The sequence below is a fragment of the Miniopterus natalensis genome, chromosome 14 (assembly GCF_054644295.1).
Source record: "Miniopterus natalensis isolate mMinNat1 chromosome 14, mMinNat1.hap1, whole genome shotgun sequence".
NCBI classification, from domain to species: domain Eukaryota; kingdom Metazoa; phylum Chordata; class Mammalia; order Chiroptera; family Miniopteridae; genus Miniopterus; species Miniopterus natalensis.
Window position 1 is genome coordinate 51,685,712 of NC_142094.1, and position 15,133 is coordinate 51,700,844.

General features: G+C 49.4%; 1 protein-coding gene across 3 annotated transcripts in view; it reads right to left on the minus strand.

Moving 5' to 3' along the window:
- The window catches only part of GFRA1 (GDNF family receptor alpha 1), a 168,577-nt gene that overhangs the window by 24,138 nt on the left and 129,306 nt on the right, over positions 1–15,133 (minus strand). For all 3 annotated transcript variants that reach the window (XM_087823977.1, XM_087823976.1, XM_087823975.1), the window contains exons 6-7: positions 5,559–5,668; positions 2,765–2,899 (exon numbers count right to left, since the gene is read on the minus strand). In XM_087823977.1, the coding sequence (XP_087680103.1) occupies positions 2,765–2,899; positions 5,559–5,668 (245 nt within the window). The remainder of the gene's footprint in view (positions 1–2,764; positions 2,900–5,558; positions 5,669–15,133) is intronic.

Here is a 15,133-nt window from a genome sequence, read left to right on the forward strand (position 1 = left end):
TTGGCCTGGATTTAGGAATTTTTTTATTTCATATTCATTGTATAAGAAATCAAACTCCCCCACTTGGGACCTGAATGTGTAAATTGTTAATATATGACTCTTAGCTGGCATTTTTCGATATACAAGACAAAATAATTTAAGCCTAATGTTCCTCTTAGAAGTGACATTTTGTTCTAAAATTGTTACCCTTTAAGTTCAGGAAATGGGAAACCTGTTTTCTACAACTTTACATTTTTAAGCCTGTAAGAAACAGCTTCAAATGAATATAAATGCCTTTTATGCTTCTAGCCATGTTACATGGCCCAACGGGTGGGTGAATGCAGAGAAAGGTACATGGGGGACTGGTTTCCTTGAATGACCCAGGGCAACACCATCAAAAGAAAAACAAAACCTTCCTTTCTCTGAAGACATGCAGGTTCCAGAGGCCCTTTGCCCGTCGTGGAAACTACCTGTGTTTTTCAGTGGGTTTGCACTGGCACTCGGGGAGGTCGCTTGTGTACTTGCATTCAAATGTCAATGTCAAGGGACCATCTACTAAGTGGCACTGGGGATGCAGCAATGAATGATGACAGCAGTGAAAGACAAAAGACCCTGCCCTCGTCGAGGTCACATTCCGGTTGGGAGAAAACAAGTCAACCATACAATACATTTGGCAGTGAGAAATGCCTGGAGAAACAGGAGGCAGGCGGGGGACAGGGTGTGCTGGGCGGGAATGGGGAGCTGCAGTTTAGATGAAGTGGCCCAGGGAAGTGGCATCTAAGGAAAGACTCCAGTGACAGTCAGTCACCTCCGCCTTCAGCCCATTCTTCCATCTCGCCTTCCCCTGACATCTGTCACGCACTTTGATGTAAAAATAACTGTTTTTCCCCCCCATAACCAGAAGTGAACAGTAGGCTAGAGCGGTGTTCGCGACAGGGGAATCTGGGAAAGAGTTGGTTAATCTGAAGAGAGCAGAACTGGATTATTACGTTTGGGTTGCAGTGTACAAATTCCAGCTCCTTCTACCCTAGGGCCTTTGCCAGAGTCTGAATTTGCAGCACTGTGTCTCTGGTATGCTGTGCCCCTTCTAAACAAAGTTTAAATGGAATGACTGTAAAAAATTCAGGCTGGCTCTGGTCCCTGCTGAAGACCAAATGCATTTACTTTTATTGAAAAGTCATTAGCAATAAGATACCAGACTATTCTCCCCTTCACCAAAATATTATTAAGCAGGGACAACTTGAGTTTCTCTGTGAGGGGCCCGTTTTCCAGCCAGCAAGAGTATCTTTTCTCACGCTGACCTCTACTGTCATTGCTTTATCTTCATTAAATCTTGTATTCTGCCAGAAGAGCATGCAGGATGCGGAAAAGGGAATGGGTAATATAGAATAGGTTTTTTCCGAAGTCAAGCCCAAACAAGAGGTCCACAGTATGCCCAATGTCTTGGCAAATGACTCCATACTTGAGGCTAGTTTTGTGGGTTTGAATTTCATTTAAGTTTCCCAAAGCTTGTTTTCGTTTTAATGATACGGTTACAGCCATGTGACTAAAGTACCTAGCCAGCAAGTCATTTGGATTTGCCTCTTCTAGGAAACAATGAGGAGATTGTAGAAATAACACTGAAAAGCTTTTCCATTGTGCACATGGTACATTGTTAACTAATTCTTCAGAAATCAGCCACCATCCAGCAATGCCTCGTGGATAAATTGTCCCTTGAGGACAGGCTCTCAGAGGGGTGGCTGGGCCTTGATTCCTAGGAACTTGGTTGACACCTGCCACCAGGAAGTCATACCTGCTCCCTGGTGTCCAGGTATAGGTTCTCGTCCAATGGGCCCTTCAATAGCAGGCATGACACAAAATCCTCAGGGGACAGGGGCCTGCGGAAGAAGGAACTCAGGCTTTGGATGCCGTCTTTAGAGTGGATGGTCTATGTGAAGACCAGCCATTTATTCAACTGTAAAGTGGAGATAATAATACCTCTTGTGCAGATTACAGCAAATGAGATAATGTATATATTAGACTCCCTAGAGAGAGAGCTGAAGGCTCCCAGTGGCTGCCACAAAATGTGAGTGAGGGGCTCAATGGTCTCAGTGGAGTCGCCACCTGGAGCACAGGTATCTCGGTGGATAGAAGGGAGGCCTAGCACAGGGCTTTGGAAGTTCATCTGATGAACGCTGTTCACACCCGTACATTTCTCTCCATCTCTCTCCCTTTGGGAAACCATTTCCTAGCAGGAGCACCCCCCACCCCGCCTCCCGAGATAACCAGCCATCCTGAGGCTCCTGGCTGCGCAGCCAGCTTCTCCCACTCCAGAACTGCTGCTTCTCCTCTGAGCCAACCTGGAACATCATGGGGGCCACTGATGTTAATATTCCAGTTTTCCTCGGAGAGCCCTTGGAGGGCTACCCCCGTCTAATTTGTCTGAGCGTCTCACACCGTGTGTCACGCTCAGGTTTGAAGAACACTTGGAACAGACTTTGTGCTGGTGGCCAAGATCAAAATTTGATCTGTGGGCAGAAGTGTTCCTTCCCACAAAATGGACCCTCAGATATTAGGATCTCTCAAGATTTTGGAGTCTCAGTCTTGGCAGCAGCCTGTCGATCACTTGCCGTGTTCCCTGCTGCACTGGGCAGTGCGGCCAAGAGGAGCTGGATGCTCCATCAGTGAGAGAGAGAGACGGAGACACAGAGGGAAGAGGTGGACACAAGAGACAAGAAACATAAGGAACACAGAGTTAAGGCTTGAGCTCAGAGAGAAAAATGTGTTTCCTTTTTTTTTAACTTACTAAGACACGTGTTGTCCTTGAAGAAGTTCAGAAACTTGTCACACTCCTCCAGGTCATTGCCACTGTTGCTGCAGTCGCACCAGGGGGCCACGCTGAGGCTGCTGGAGTCGATGTAGTTGGGGGTCATGACTGTACCTGAAAGAGTAGAGACCAGGTGTCTTAATCATGCGTGACAATGAGGACTCGTCTACAGCCTGGAAAGAAACGAATGCTCCTCTGAGGGAGGGCAGATGTGCTGTGATAATTACAAACGTGCCTGCAGAGTGGGAAATTATGTTAAGCAGTGCATTTGCTTGGCCATTTATCTTGAGCACATAAAATAATTTACACATTTACTTAAAAAATTATAACAGAGCTCCTTGAGCTGCACTTAGGGTATTTCTTTCTGCGCAAATGGTATGGATGTCTTGGAGTAGGAGAGAATTAACTCTGAATGCATGAGTTGCCAAATCCCTTGCATTTTCTCGAAAATGTCATTAATCTTCATAAATAGATAGAACTGGTTTTACATATCTTAAAAATCCTTTTAGGACTTTGAATCTACTTCCCTCAGAAGCAAATGGCTTCTTCAGAGAAACAAGGGAGGCTTCGAAACTATCTTTATGGATTAGCCCGCATCCTAAATGTTGTAGTATATGATGAGGCCTCCGATCACCAGACGCCAACCGCTTTAAATAAAGTCTTCCAAGCTGTGAAGGAATGGGAAGCCAACAGTGGAAATTCTCTAAGCTGATGGCTCCTAGAGCATTGTCTCGATAGTCCTCAAAAGTCCTAAAAGAAATGCTGGGTGGTCCCTCTTGCCCACATCTTCCTGTGTTCATGGTTTTTCTGGGGAGTTCTGTACTGGCACAAATCAACAATGCATTTCTACTTAATGCAACCCGAATGTCTCCTCCTGGGTGGCTCACACCAGGCAGGGCCTACTCATGCCAAGAAGCCTTTTGCTTTTATGTGTTTTGTGGAAGTAAGAAGTAATTAGTGGTCAGTGATCCAAGGGATATATTTGGTTCACAAGCAGAAAACAATTTTCTTTGTAAGCTCTTCTGGGTCAAGGGCACATCTTCTTTGTCTTACATCTTTTACTGACTTGAACTAAATTATGTGCCATTGCATCCTGAGATGAGAGCTTCGACCCACAGCGCAGAGGGAGCTCCTAACTTTGGGTGAGAAAGGAACGGAGCAAAGATGTTAAAAAGTATCTACTAAGCATGCCCGGCAGCATAGTGGATCCCTGACATATGGAAGAAGTTGGAACAAGCTTTGTTCTCAAAGAAGTTAGAACTCAATGAATGACCAGTGGGGAAGGAGAGGTGGGGACCCCGCAGGGAAATAGGCTGTGGTCTGTCGAATGCATTGCCTCAGTCAGTTCTTCCCCTAAACGATGAGGATTTCATCAGCCTCAGGCACGTCACAGTTTGGGGCGGATTTAATGAGCCTGTGTGCCTGGCGGGATGGGGGACTAGCGTGTTAATAGCAATTACATCTGGGTGTGGACCTGTAGCTCCTGAATACCGTCTCCTCTGAGCTGCTCTGTATTTTTTTTTTTTAACTTTTTACAATGAGCCTGCCTTAATTACTTGGGTTATTTCGTAAACCTGTAATTCCATAGTTGATAAGTAATCCCTCCTAGGGCCTAACTTGCTGAAGGAAAGGAGAGCGCGGATGCCGATTTGGAATACCGACATAGGGAAGGTACACTCCGTGGACACAGGCATGACAGTGGTCAGCAGCTGGTGGCAGGGGTTAGTTACCCTACCGAGCACAGGTAGCCTTGCGAAAAGGGTGGGGACGCCTGCGCAGGCACCCGTAGCACCCCTGCAGTAAGGCCCGTCGTTGATTTCCCCACGGCTCTTGCTGAGGACGCTGTGGTGACAGAGAATTCAGTCTGTGCTGTCATGTTCGGTGAGACATTCTTCCTGCCCGGTGAAGTGTGTGATCCTGGCAGGAACACACACCCTGGCTGAGCCACCTCGATTCTGACAACCTCGATCCCCTCACCCCCCGCAGCCTTCACTGTGTGTTCCTTCCCAAATGTCGGTCCTGATGGAGCCCTGTCACCGAGGCTCCCATAGTCCCTGGTGCCTGGAGCACCCGCCGGTGCCCCTGCGTGCCACGCTGACCCACGGGCATGGATCTGCCTCAGTTCTGGCTCTCTTCCAACCCACCAGAGCCTGCTTTAATTGCACTGCTCTCCTGAGTGCTGAGAACCTGGTACTGCTAACATCTCAGGTCTTGAAAGACAGAAAGTACTGTTTCTGTTACGTCTGCTCTCAGGAAAAAACACTGAGGCTAAATCACCCCCTGCACACCAGGAGCCGAATTACCAAGAATACCAATAGCGAGGAGGTTCCCCAGGCGTTAGGGGTTTTCTTTCCAAAGGGCCCTTTCTGGGAAACAGCATTTTTGATTTCCCCAGAATGAATGACTTCCAAGGTGCCTTTCCGCAAAGTCCCATAAGGCAGTTAACTTGCTTTGAGCCCCTCTCCTCTCTTCCCTAACCGGGCTTTTCTCGTACTTTGGTTCCATGGTGGGTTCCCAACTGTGATGCATCCTGGGCCGTGACACTGCTATCTTGCTGCTCTGTAATAATCCCCGCTCCCTGCCTTTGCACCTCCATTAGCCTCCTTTTTGAGTTTTTGTTTTTGTTTTTTTTTTCACCAAGGAGTCCTAGAGGCCTGACATCAAAGCCCCAGCACAGCGGGTCGCTGGGAGATTGTCACTGTCACAGGTAGTGGCAGGCTACAGCCAGAAGAGTCTGTGAGTCTCTGTAAACCAGACTCCCCCCCAATCTCACCAATGAGCCCCGAGTAGGCGAGGAGGCAGTCTGCGTAGTTTTCCTTCAGACAGCTGCTGACAGACCTGGACTCCGGCTGGCAGTTGGTAAAAAAATCAGCAAGGCGAGACCTGCAATAGGAGAAAGGGGGGAGGGGGCTTTAAAAGATCCTGAGCCTCTAGGCAGACATAACTTCTCTTTATTCCTTTGTTGATATGCCTTTCCCACCCCCTCCAAAATACAGAAAACGCAAGGTCTCAAAATGTTAGCATCCTTGCTCACACAACACCCCAGCCCTCGCCCACCTGTGCGTGTGCCTATCTGCAGAGACGTCTCCGGGGCCTGCAACTGGAGAAATCAAGATGCTTTGAAGTTTCCATTCAATATTTATTTCTGACTCGACTTATTTGCATCTTTAGGAAATATGCTCTCTACACACTCACCGGAGAGCCACACTGGGAAAATATTTACTTTATACAGAAACATGTCCCTGGCATCAAAATAGGCTCCTGCAGCCCATCTGCTCCCGTAATTCCTACTGGCTTTAAAACTCCAAGTATCTGTCTGGTAAGACATCTCTCATCCACCAGCCCAGGGGCAGTGATTATTGCAGCCACGTGACAATGAGGAGAGAGCTTGCCTTTCTGGAACTGAAGGGAAAGGCAAGAGGAACTTGGGGATGCTCCCTTTCGCCATGGTTTCACTGGCTCTCACTGGGTGTGGTGGGCCTGCTGTTGGAGGTGGTGCCTGGAGGGTCCACTGATCAAAATGCAGCATCTGTCTGTAGCCTGGGGACTCCCCAGAGGCCAGTGCCGTCCTCCCGGAAGCCCTGGGTGCTGGTGAGGTCGCAGAGCCCCAGAAGTGGAGAGGGGCTGCAGACACTCTGGTCTGGGGAGTGGGGATGGGAAGAGGCCTCTTTGTGACCAACTGGCTGTTTTTCAATCTGAAGAGAATATTGTTGGAGAAATCCTGAATGAGAGCTGGGCCCCCTCTGAGGTCATCTCAGCAGACAACAGCCCTGTATCTATGTGAAGAACACAATGGGCTGCCAGAGCATTTAAATTCTCCGGCAATTACAGCAGACAATGAACGGTTGTCTCGGCTTTCTTAAACTCTTTCGCTCCCCAGAGTTGGCAGCCAACAAACCCAGTGCTGTTTTTACTTCTTTCCATCCAAGAAACTGTAGTTACTTAGCATATTTTATGGTATAAACAGGCAGCCAGAGCAAGGTGGGATGTGTGATGATCACAAGGGTTTGTAAAAGCCTGTGGGATGCACATCTGTGTCCCTTCACCATGACTTTAAGTAGCAGGGGATTAAAAGGTCTGAGGATATCATTCAAGTTCACAGCACACAGCAAAGGCTGCACAATGCTCGTGTGAGCCTGGTCTCTCCTTGAGCCCTTGTCAACAAGGCGTGTCTGCCCCTCCCTATCTGTGCCCATCTGTGCTCTTGGTACCTCATGTGCCTGGTTCCATCACTGTGAATCCCCGGGGCAGGTGCTGGAGCTCAGCTTTATTTTCTCTGCACAGCACCTGACACTCCGAAGAGGAGCTCTTTTTATGGCTTCCCAGGCAGGGCCATGTGCTGGAGCTAAGTGACCCGACAAAACCCTCTGCGTGAGACTTGGGCATGCACATGTGTGTGTGTGCCCCGATCTCTCTCGCAGTCTGAGCCTCGCTGGTGTTTTCTGCCTCTAATTGAACACACTGGAGCGCATAAAACCTGGACGTTTTCTGTAGGCTGGTTAAAGGATTTATTTTTCGGAGGAAATCCCCGAAGGTGGCTCAGAATTACTCAACTGGCTCTGACGGCCTCCAGCTTGGATTGAGTGTTAATTTCAGAAGTATTTTCCCGGTCATGAAAGTTAATGATCTAGCGGTACTGGGCTTCTAACTTTGCAAAAGCCAACTGCGGTTCAGGCAGCTCCAGCTCTGCACACAACCTGATCAGCTCTCTGACCTGGCAGCTCTGCACTCCCCGCCCGCCCCCCCAGAGACAGAAGAAAGGTCGCTGTCTACGTGTCTCCCATTTCTCGTGGTCTCTTGAGCAGACTATTAACTGCATGGCCCCGTGATGTGGATTACTGTCCCTCTGCGCGAGGCTACTGCCACCAGACTCATTTTGCTTAACAACCTCAGAATTGACTCACAATTGGACTCTGAAATGAAAGGCTAATTGAGTCAGTCTGCTGCACAGAGCATAACCCCGACTGAGGATAAAACTGTATATATACCCCTCCGAGCAGAGCACTGGACAGCCGGGTGTTGCAGAGAAGATCAGCAGCATAGATCCTGTCCCCAAGACAAGCCTGGCCAGTGGGGGGAATGGGAACTTCAAAGTAACTGTTAGCACATGCAGCTTTGCTAAAACACTACCATCCCCACGGTCCCTTCGTGCTGGACCCAGCTTCCTGTGACGTTTCTGTTTGGAGACGGGGTGGTCACATTATAGGATTGTGTTTTACAGAGACAAAAACTAAAGGAGGGAGAAGTTTACACAGTGGTGCGATGGAGCCAGCTCATTACAGGCTGATGGGAAATTGTCAGGAATTTTGTGAGTTGGTTAACGTCTCAGTGGTAGCTTGTTAAGTGGCCTCAATGGGAGTATTTACACCATGGTAATCGGCACACACCACAAAACAGGGCTCTGTGTTGTTCTTGGAGAACAGTTTTTAAATATTTACCAGCACAACTCTGTTTAATAACCAGTACGACGCTGTCAATCCACCCATAAAGCATGCGTCATGTCTTGGGAGTCAGTTCCAGTTCTTCCTTTCCCATACCCAGTCACCTTTGGCCCAAAGGAAATAGAGTAGCACCAAATAACTTCTGGTCTTCAGTACCATCCAAAGAAAGGAAACAGGCCTCCTCCAGAGATGCTTCCTTTCCAAAATTTTCTTGTATTACCAGCATAGCCCTCTGAAATCTTTTTCATATTTAATTTTTTTAATTAAAATGTATTGGGGTGACATTGGTTAATAGGATCACATAGGTTTCAGGTGTATATTTCTATGTTACAAGATCTGTATATTGCACTGTGTGCCCACCACCCTGAAATCTCTGAAAGCAATGTGTGCAGATGGTTATACATATTGACACAGCAGCTGAATCTGTGTCCATTCCATTGGCAGAATGATGTGTCAGGTGCTTGTCCCTGAACTCGAACAATTCACAATCTAGAAGCCGAGGGAAACACATAGAAAGATTATAATAATATAGTGGCTAGTTCTTGATAAAAAGGTAAGAAACACTGCTAATAAAAATGCTAACTAACATGAGTGACATATTTAGTATATGCTAGGTATGTCTTTACATGCTTTTTATTTTTTCCAGACAACTCTAACAAGGGAGGGACAGTTATTTTACTCCCCTAATGTTGTAGATAAGAAAGCCACAGCCTAGCAAGTTTAGACTAGAGAAAAAGTGAGTTGTAGAAGCAGGATTGAAAACCACACATTCTGATCCCCACAACTTAAGCTGTACCATGACTCAGCTGCAGAAGCTGGCTCAGGGAGGCCGTGATATGGGGACTGAGACTTGGAGGACGTGTTGGATCTATGGGGTAAAGGTGGAGGAAGGCACTCCAGCCAGAAGGAAGAGGCGTGTGATTGAGTAACCATGCTCATAACAATCCCAGGGTAACAGTGATGTGGTATGTGTCCGTGCCAGGCGCGGATGTGAGTGCTGTATTCACACATTTTATTCTACAGCAGCCTTAGTAGGTGACACCATGAGCGTCCTTTTACAAATGAAGAAACTGAGGCAAAGAGGAGATGAGTAACTCCTTGCAGGTGGCAGAGCTGTTTGGCAGAGCTGGAATGTGACCCCATTCAATGGGACTCCAGAGCTGGAGATCATCCTCCATCACCCCACTTAACACAGGCACCAGCCAGAAAACTGTGTCATTCACTGGGGAGGGCAGGGCTAGCAGGATGCAAGGGCTGAGTGACAGGAGGTGTCGGGGGCAAAGTTGCAAAGAGCCTTGAATGATGCACCCAAGCAACTAACTGAAAAGCAATGGGAGCCACAGAAGGATTTTAAACAGGGAAGTAACACGGTCCAATTTGCATATTAGGAAGACTCTTGGGTCTCTCAGTGGTTCAGCAAAGCTTTGCTTAATATCTGCTCTGGGCCCTCAGTGTTCTAGCAGCGATGGGGAGGCACGAAACTGGCCAAAGATGGGAGGAATGTTACTTAGGAGACTGCAGCCAGCGGTGAACCAGAGGGAAGAACTGAGGGCCGGGAGGAGAGGAGGAAAGGGCGCATGGCACGGCGGGCATCGCTCAGACAGAAGGCAAGACTGATAAAGGAGGGGGCAGATCGGGGCACCGCAACCCAGCGGACAGCGGTGCCATGGGGGCAGACACGGGACGGCAGGGCTACAAGGAAGGTAGCGAGGCGGGGCCGAACGGTGCTGAGGTCACGGTGCTGCGGGGAGCCAAGTGTCCAGTGGGTTGTTAGAACCCAGATCCTCATGTGTCCAATCGCCAACCACAGCCTGGGCACCCGCCGTCCCAGGACAGCCCCTCTGCACACCCCCGGCCCCCCCCGGGCGAGGAGGCGCCCGTAGCGTCTGAACGGCTCCGCCGCCGGGCTGCCGTGATCCAAACCGCAGCGCCCGCGCGTCCAGCGTGGGATTAACAAAGTAAATCCACAAGCGGGTTTCTTCCGGAGACATGAAATCTCCATGACGACAGCGGTGATGAACACGATTGTTTTTCTCTGACAAAATGAAAATGAAATGAATAGGCGCTAATGGAAAAACCTATCTCCCTCTGAAAGCAAACATTTCCCACCCTTAACTCAGAGCGAAGTGCTGGCCAGCGCCAAGGTGGCCTTAGGAAATCTGCGGAGGGGGAAACAGCGGCTTATTCGGAAAATAGCCTGTTAAGGGAAGCGTGCTGCTAACTGGAAATAGAAAAAACGAGTAAAATCATAAAATCTAGGCGCGGCTTCTCAAACAGCAGATGGACTTTTGACAGTGAGGAAAATATCATTTACTTACCTTTTTTCTAACACTGTTAGGAAAAGAGTGTTAAGGCGAACAGGTTAGAACCACACTAGAAAGGCCCCGTTTAACATCCTGGATTATCCTGATGCTGCCCGGGTCCTTCCAGGACGAGCCCACACTTGGGGGCCGGGGGAGCAGAGCCCGGCACGGAGCCTGGTGAGATCTTGAAGGGGATCCCGGCTCTGACGCTAATTAACCAGAGTTCCTAAATGTGGCACTTAATTACTTATGCTCTTGGATCTCCCTCCCGCTTCAGAAATATGGTCTATGGGACACTCGAAGCTTCTTGGGGAAAAAAACCACAACATTTGTTTTCAAAGTATTATTATCCTCTTACCCACGGTGCATCCTGCCCCTACACACGACTTTAGAGGCAAGGCATGTGGTTTCCTTTGCGTATAGAAACCAAGATTTTTCTAGAAGCTGCCCTCATCTCACATACAGGCTCAGGGCCGAAGAGGTTAAGGTCCTGCCCAGGGCCACGCACACGGTGGGTGGTGGCACATGGCCCTCACTGCAAGAGGAACTGCCAACTGCCTATGGCAGCCCTGGAAGGGAAACGCGCAGAGGGCGTTGGACTTTAACTTTTCTGGGATTTTATTTAAGTCATCAAACACATCATTGCTCTCGCTCCGCCAGCATTTGGCCAGGTTGCTCCTCAGAGCCTTCTCCCTGATGTCCCGCTGACTGAGCCTCAGGGAGCACTGTGAAGGCAACTCAGGAGCACAGCAGGGGCGACAATGCAGACGGAACCTGGCCCAAGAGGGTGGCGAGTCTGTCAGGGAGCTGGGCGTCCCTTGACGAAGGATCTCCGGGACCGCACCACTGCCCACGCAGGACTGCAGGACTCGGCTGCCCAGGAGAAAGCCAGGGCTTTGGGACAAGATCCCTTTCTTCATCTGTCTGTGTAAGAAATCACTAGCATTTTTCCTCTGAACCCAGTGTGAGCACGAGGACTTCGAAGTCTTAGTTTTCAATCCAAGCCGGTTAGTTTCTGAAAGCTTTCTCCACGGGCCAGTTAGAGGAAGCCAAGCGTGGCAGGCCTGGCAGCGACACGGACCTGTTTCTAATCCCAGCCCGACCTTTCAAGCCCTTGCACCTTGGGGAGTCCTTTCACGTCTCCAACTCTCAGTTTCTTACCTGGAAAATGGGGCCCATGCTTCGTATGGCTGCTGTAAGACCTACCCGTCAGTTACATGAAGCGCCTCACTCAGAACCCAGAGCATACACATCGCCCAGTCAACATGTACTTCCCATCCCTTCATCTTTCCTCCTGAATCCCTGGTCCCTCCCAAAGCGAAGCCCTCGCAGCAGAAACACACACCAAACGCAGAGACGCACATCTCCGTTTACCTTCTGCTGGCTCTTACGTTACATTTTCTGAACAAGCTACATCTGTGTGACCCAAGTCAGCAGCTCTGACCACAGCGAACTGGAGGAGTCCCAAGCCAGGGACCCGATGGCCTGACTTAAAACAGCTCAGGCATATGAGCTCATAAAATAAAGGCATTTAAAGAAAAGCTACTTTTTTCCCCTCAGGGGCTGGCAGTGGGGGAAGACATATGTTTAAAATGACTATCAGTAAGTTTGCTAATACTGATAATCTCTTATGCAGAATAAAAATAATTCGAAAAACATGCTGCTAATATTAGACCTGGGCCGACAGAGCATGAGCGCAGCTGTGGTAATTTTCTGCCGCAGTGACACAAAACAGACCCCTGTCTTTCTGTTTCTAGTAAATTACCTTAGCCCCTCTTCCCCGAGCCCACCGGAGTGCACATCTGGAAGGCAGCCTCTGGCAAGTCGGAGCCTCTATAAGTGCATCTTGCAGGAGGTGGTTTCTGGCTGTGCTGTTCCCCACTTTGGGATGCACATGCTGTCTCCTTGGAGCAAAGGCCCCAGCACTGACCCTGGGGACGGGCTGTGTAGCTGGGGGCTCAGGGCCCCCTCTTGAAAGCCCAGGTCCTCCCCCCATCTGGGAGGGAGCATGTCCACTCTGGAGCAAAGGCCCTAGTTCCCACGCCCCAGGCACAGATGCCCGAGGCTCCGAGCATCTTGTGCTCCTCGGGCTCTTTCACGTACACTCCCAGTCCTGCTGGGACGATTAAAGCCTCAGCCAATGCACATGTTTCTCAGTGACTCAGCCAGACCACAGCCCCATGGTGTTGGGACACAGCACTCTGAGGTCCCAGAAGCCTTTGAGACTTGCCTAATGCCTCTGTTTCCTGGAGCAGAAAGGGCTCTGTGGCCAAGCACAGATCAACGCCTGTTCCCCCAAACTCCTGCCCAGCTTTATACTTGAGAGTCTACAGCCCATTTGACAAATGCCCGCTCCCCACCCATGAGGAACCACAATCACAGTTGCTCAGCTGGCTCCTCGGCAGCTCCTGGCCCAGCATGTGGGTCCCTGGAGGCTGCGGTCACTGCTCTCTGAGCTTGACCCACAGGCTGTGAGAAAGCGTCCCCCACAGAGGAAGCAGTGCAGGGGGCCCAGGTAGAGCCATGCCTCACTGTCATTCATGTGTCCTGCTTGGGGTGTCAGGTTCGGTGACAGCAGGCTGCAGGGCAGAGATGTGACGCTTCCTTAGCCTTCTGATCGCATCAAACTGCAGTGGTCCCTGAGGGAAGGCCAGCGCGGTGTCTGATCAATCTCGGCATCCCTCACGCAGCCACCTTGCCCAAACCGTGACAGCCATCAATCAACATCCCCGGAGAGGCTCACGGGGCTCGACAGCTAATCTCTACGAAGCGCATTTGAAAAGCAAGTTATTGTAGTTGGCAAGGGAATCCATTCCAACCTAGAAAGGGCTCTGGCTGCCCCAGAGCTGCCCTTCGGCCAGGGCCCCCCTCCAACCAATTTTTCCAATGCACACCCTGATGGGCCGGTTAGGCAGACTGTCAGTCATAATGGGAGACCAGAACGTTGCAAACGACCCTATGCAGCGGCGCCAAGTCAATAAAGTTGTTTTGTACAGTCCATGATACAGCATGTCCATTAGTGTAGAAAACCTAGCTTTGGCAGTACTTGCTTTAATGGGAAGAAATGGAGGGAGGAAGACATTGGAGGTTTTCTGGATGCTGAAATTATCCCATAGCTCTCTGATGGGGTAACAGCAGATGACAAATACACTATAACTCTTTAGGAGTAAATCTTATCCAACAAGGCTTTTGTATTTCTGCAGGGAAACTTTGGAAATTGGTTGTGTGACTTTGAGCCACAAGGAGAAAGAAAAATCCAGATGCCCAACCAATCTTTCACCAGTAGAACCAGAGCTTACATCTCCAGACCAACACGGTGTGGATCCGTTTCATATAGAATTCTGCAGGCACCTCCACCTTCAGGACTGAGTTACAGACGCTGCCTCACAGTCATCCTGGAGTCTAAGAAGGTCCGAGCCACTGGCTCAGGAACCCTGGGCTGCAAAGGGCACCCACCGTGGCTCCATTTAATTGCCCTCTCTTGCTTCAGAAGAATTTTTGAGATGCACCCAATGTAGCTTGGGTGCAATAGAATAAATGTGAAAAACCGTGAGGGAATTGGTGGCCATAGAAAAATAAGGCAGAGGTGGTGGGCAGCTGCCACAAAATGCACACCTACACCTGGCTAGAGGAAAGCTGTGAGTTTGGTTCTGTGCCTTCTGGAAACCTCTGGGAAGGGGAGGGGGGATGACTAGTCCCATAATTCATGATGTACCAAGATCAACATCAAGACAGATACGCAAGAGAAACACTACTTCGGGTAGGCAGAATAATGGCACCTGAAGATGTCCCCACTCTAATCTCTGGAACCTAAGACGTGTTTCCAGACAAAAGGGCCTTTGCAGATACGATTAAGGTTGTGGACCCTAAGGTGGGGAGATTACCCTGGATTATCCAGGTGGGCCCAGTGTAACCACAGGGGTCCTTAAAAGTGGAAGAGAGGCTGGTGAGGAAGCCAGAGTAATGCTCTGTGAGAAAGGCTGGGCCGGCCTTTGCTGATTTTGAAGATGAAGGGAGGGGCAACGAGCCAAGAAATGAGGGCAGGGAAAAGGCAAGAGAACAGATTCACCCCTAGATGCTCCAGAAGGAATTCAGCCCTGTGGACACCTTGATTTCAGCCCCATAAGGTCTGTGTGGGCCTTCAGACCTCCAGAACTGCAAGAAAATAAATTCACGTTGTCTAAAGCCACCACGTTTGTGCTCATTCGTTCAATCAGCAGCAGAAGACTAAATCGCTACTAAAAAGCAGTCTACAGTAGAGGTTTTAAATATAGAGTTTGAAAATGCACCAGGACTTAATTTCAGTTCATATTACTGACTAACCATGGCGTAGTGGGCAAGTACCTTAACTTCCCTGAAACTTAATTTACTCCGGTTGAATATCACTAAGTTCTTCAAAACCTTCCCAGAGGGTTAAGTGCAGCTGGCACCTAGCACCCGTCTACGACTGTTCGAGATTCCTAGGTGAGGACAGGACTCATCAGCGCTAGCGTCTTCTGCTCTGCTCTGGGCCAGCCAGGAGGTCCACTCTGACCCTGAGATCTCCATGAAGCCCTGGGTAGAGATGACCACACTGATATTTCCCTTAGAATCCATCTGCTAAT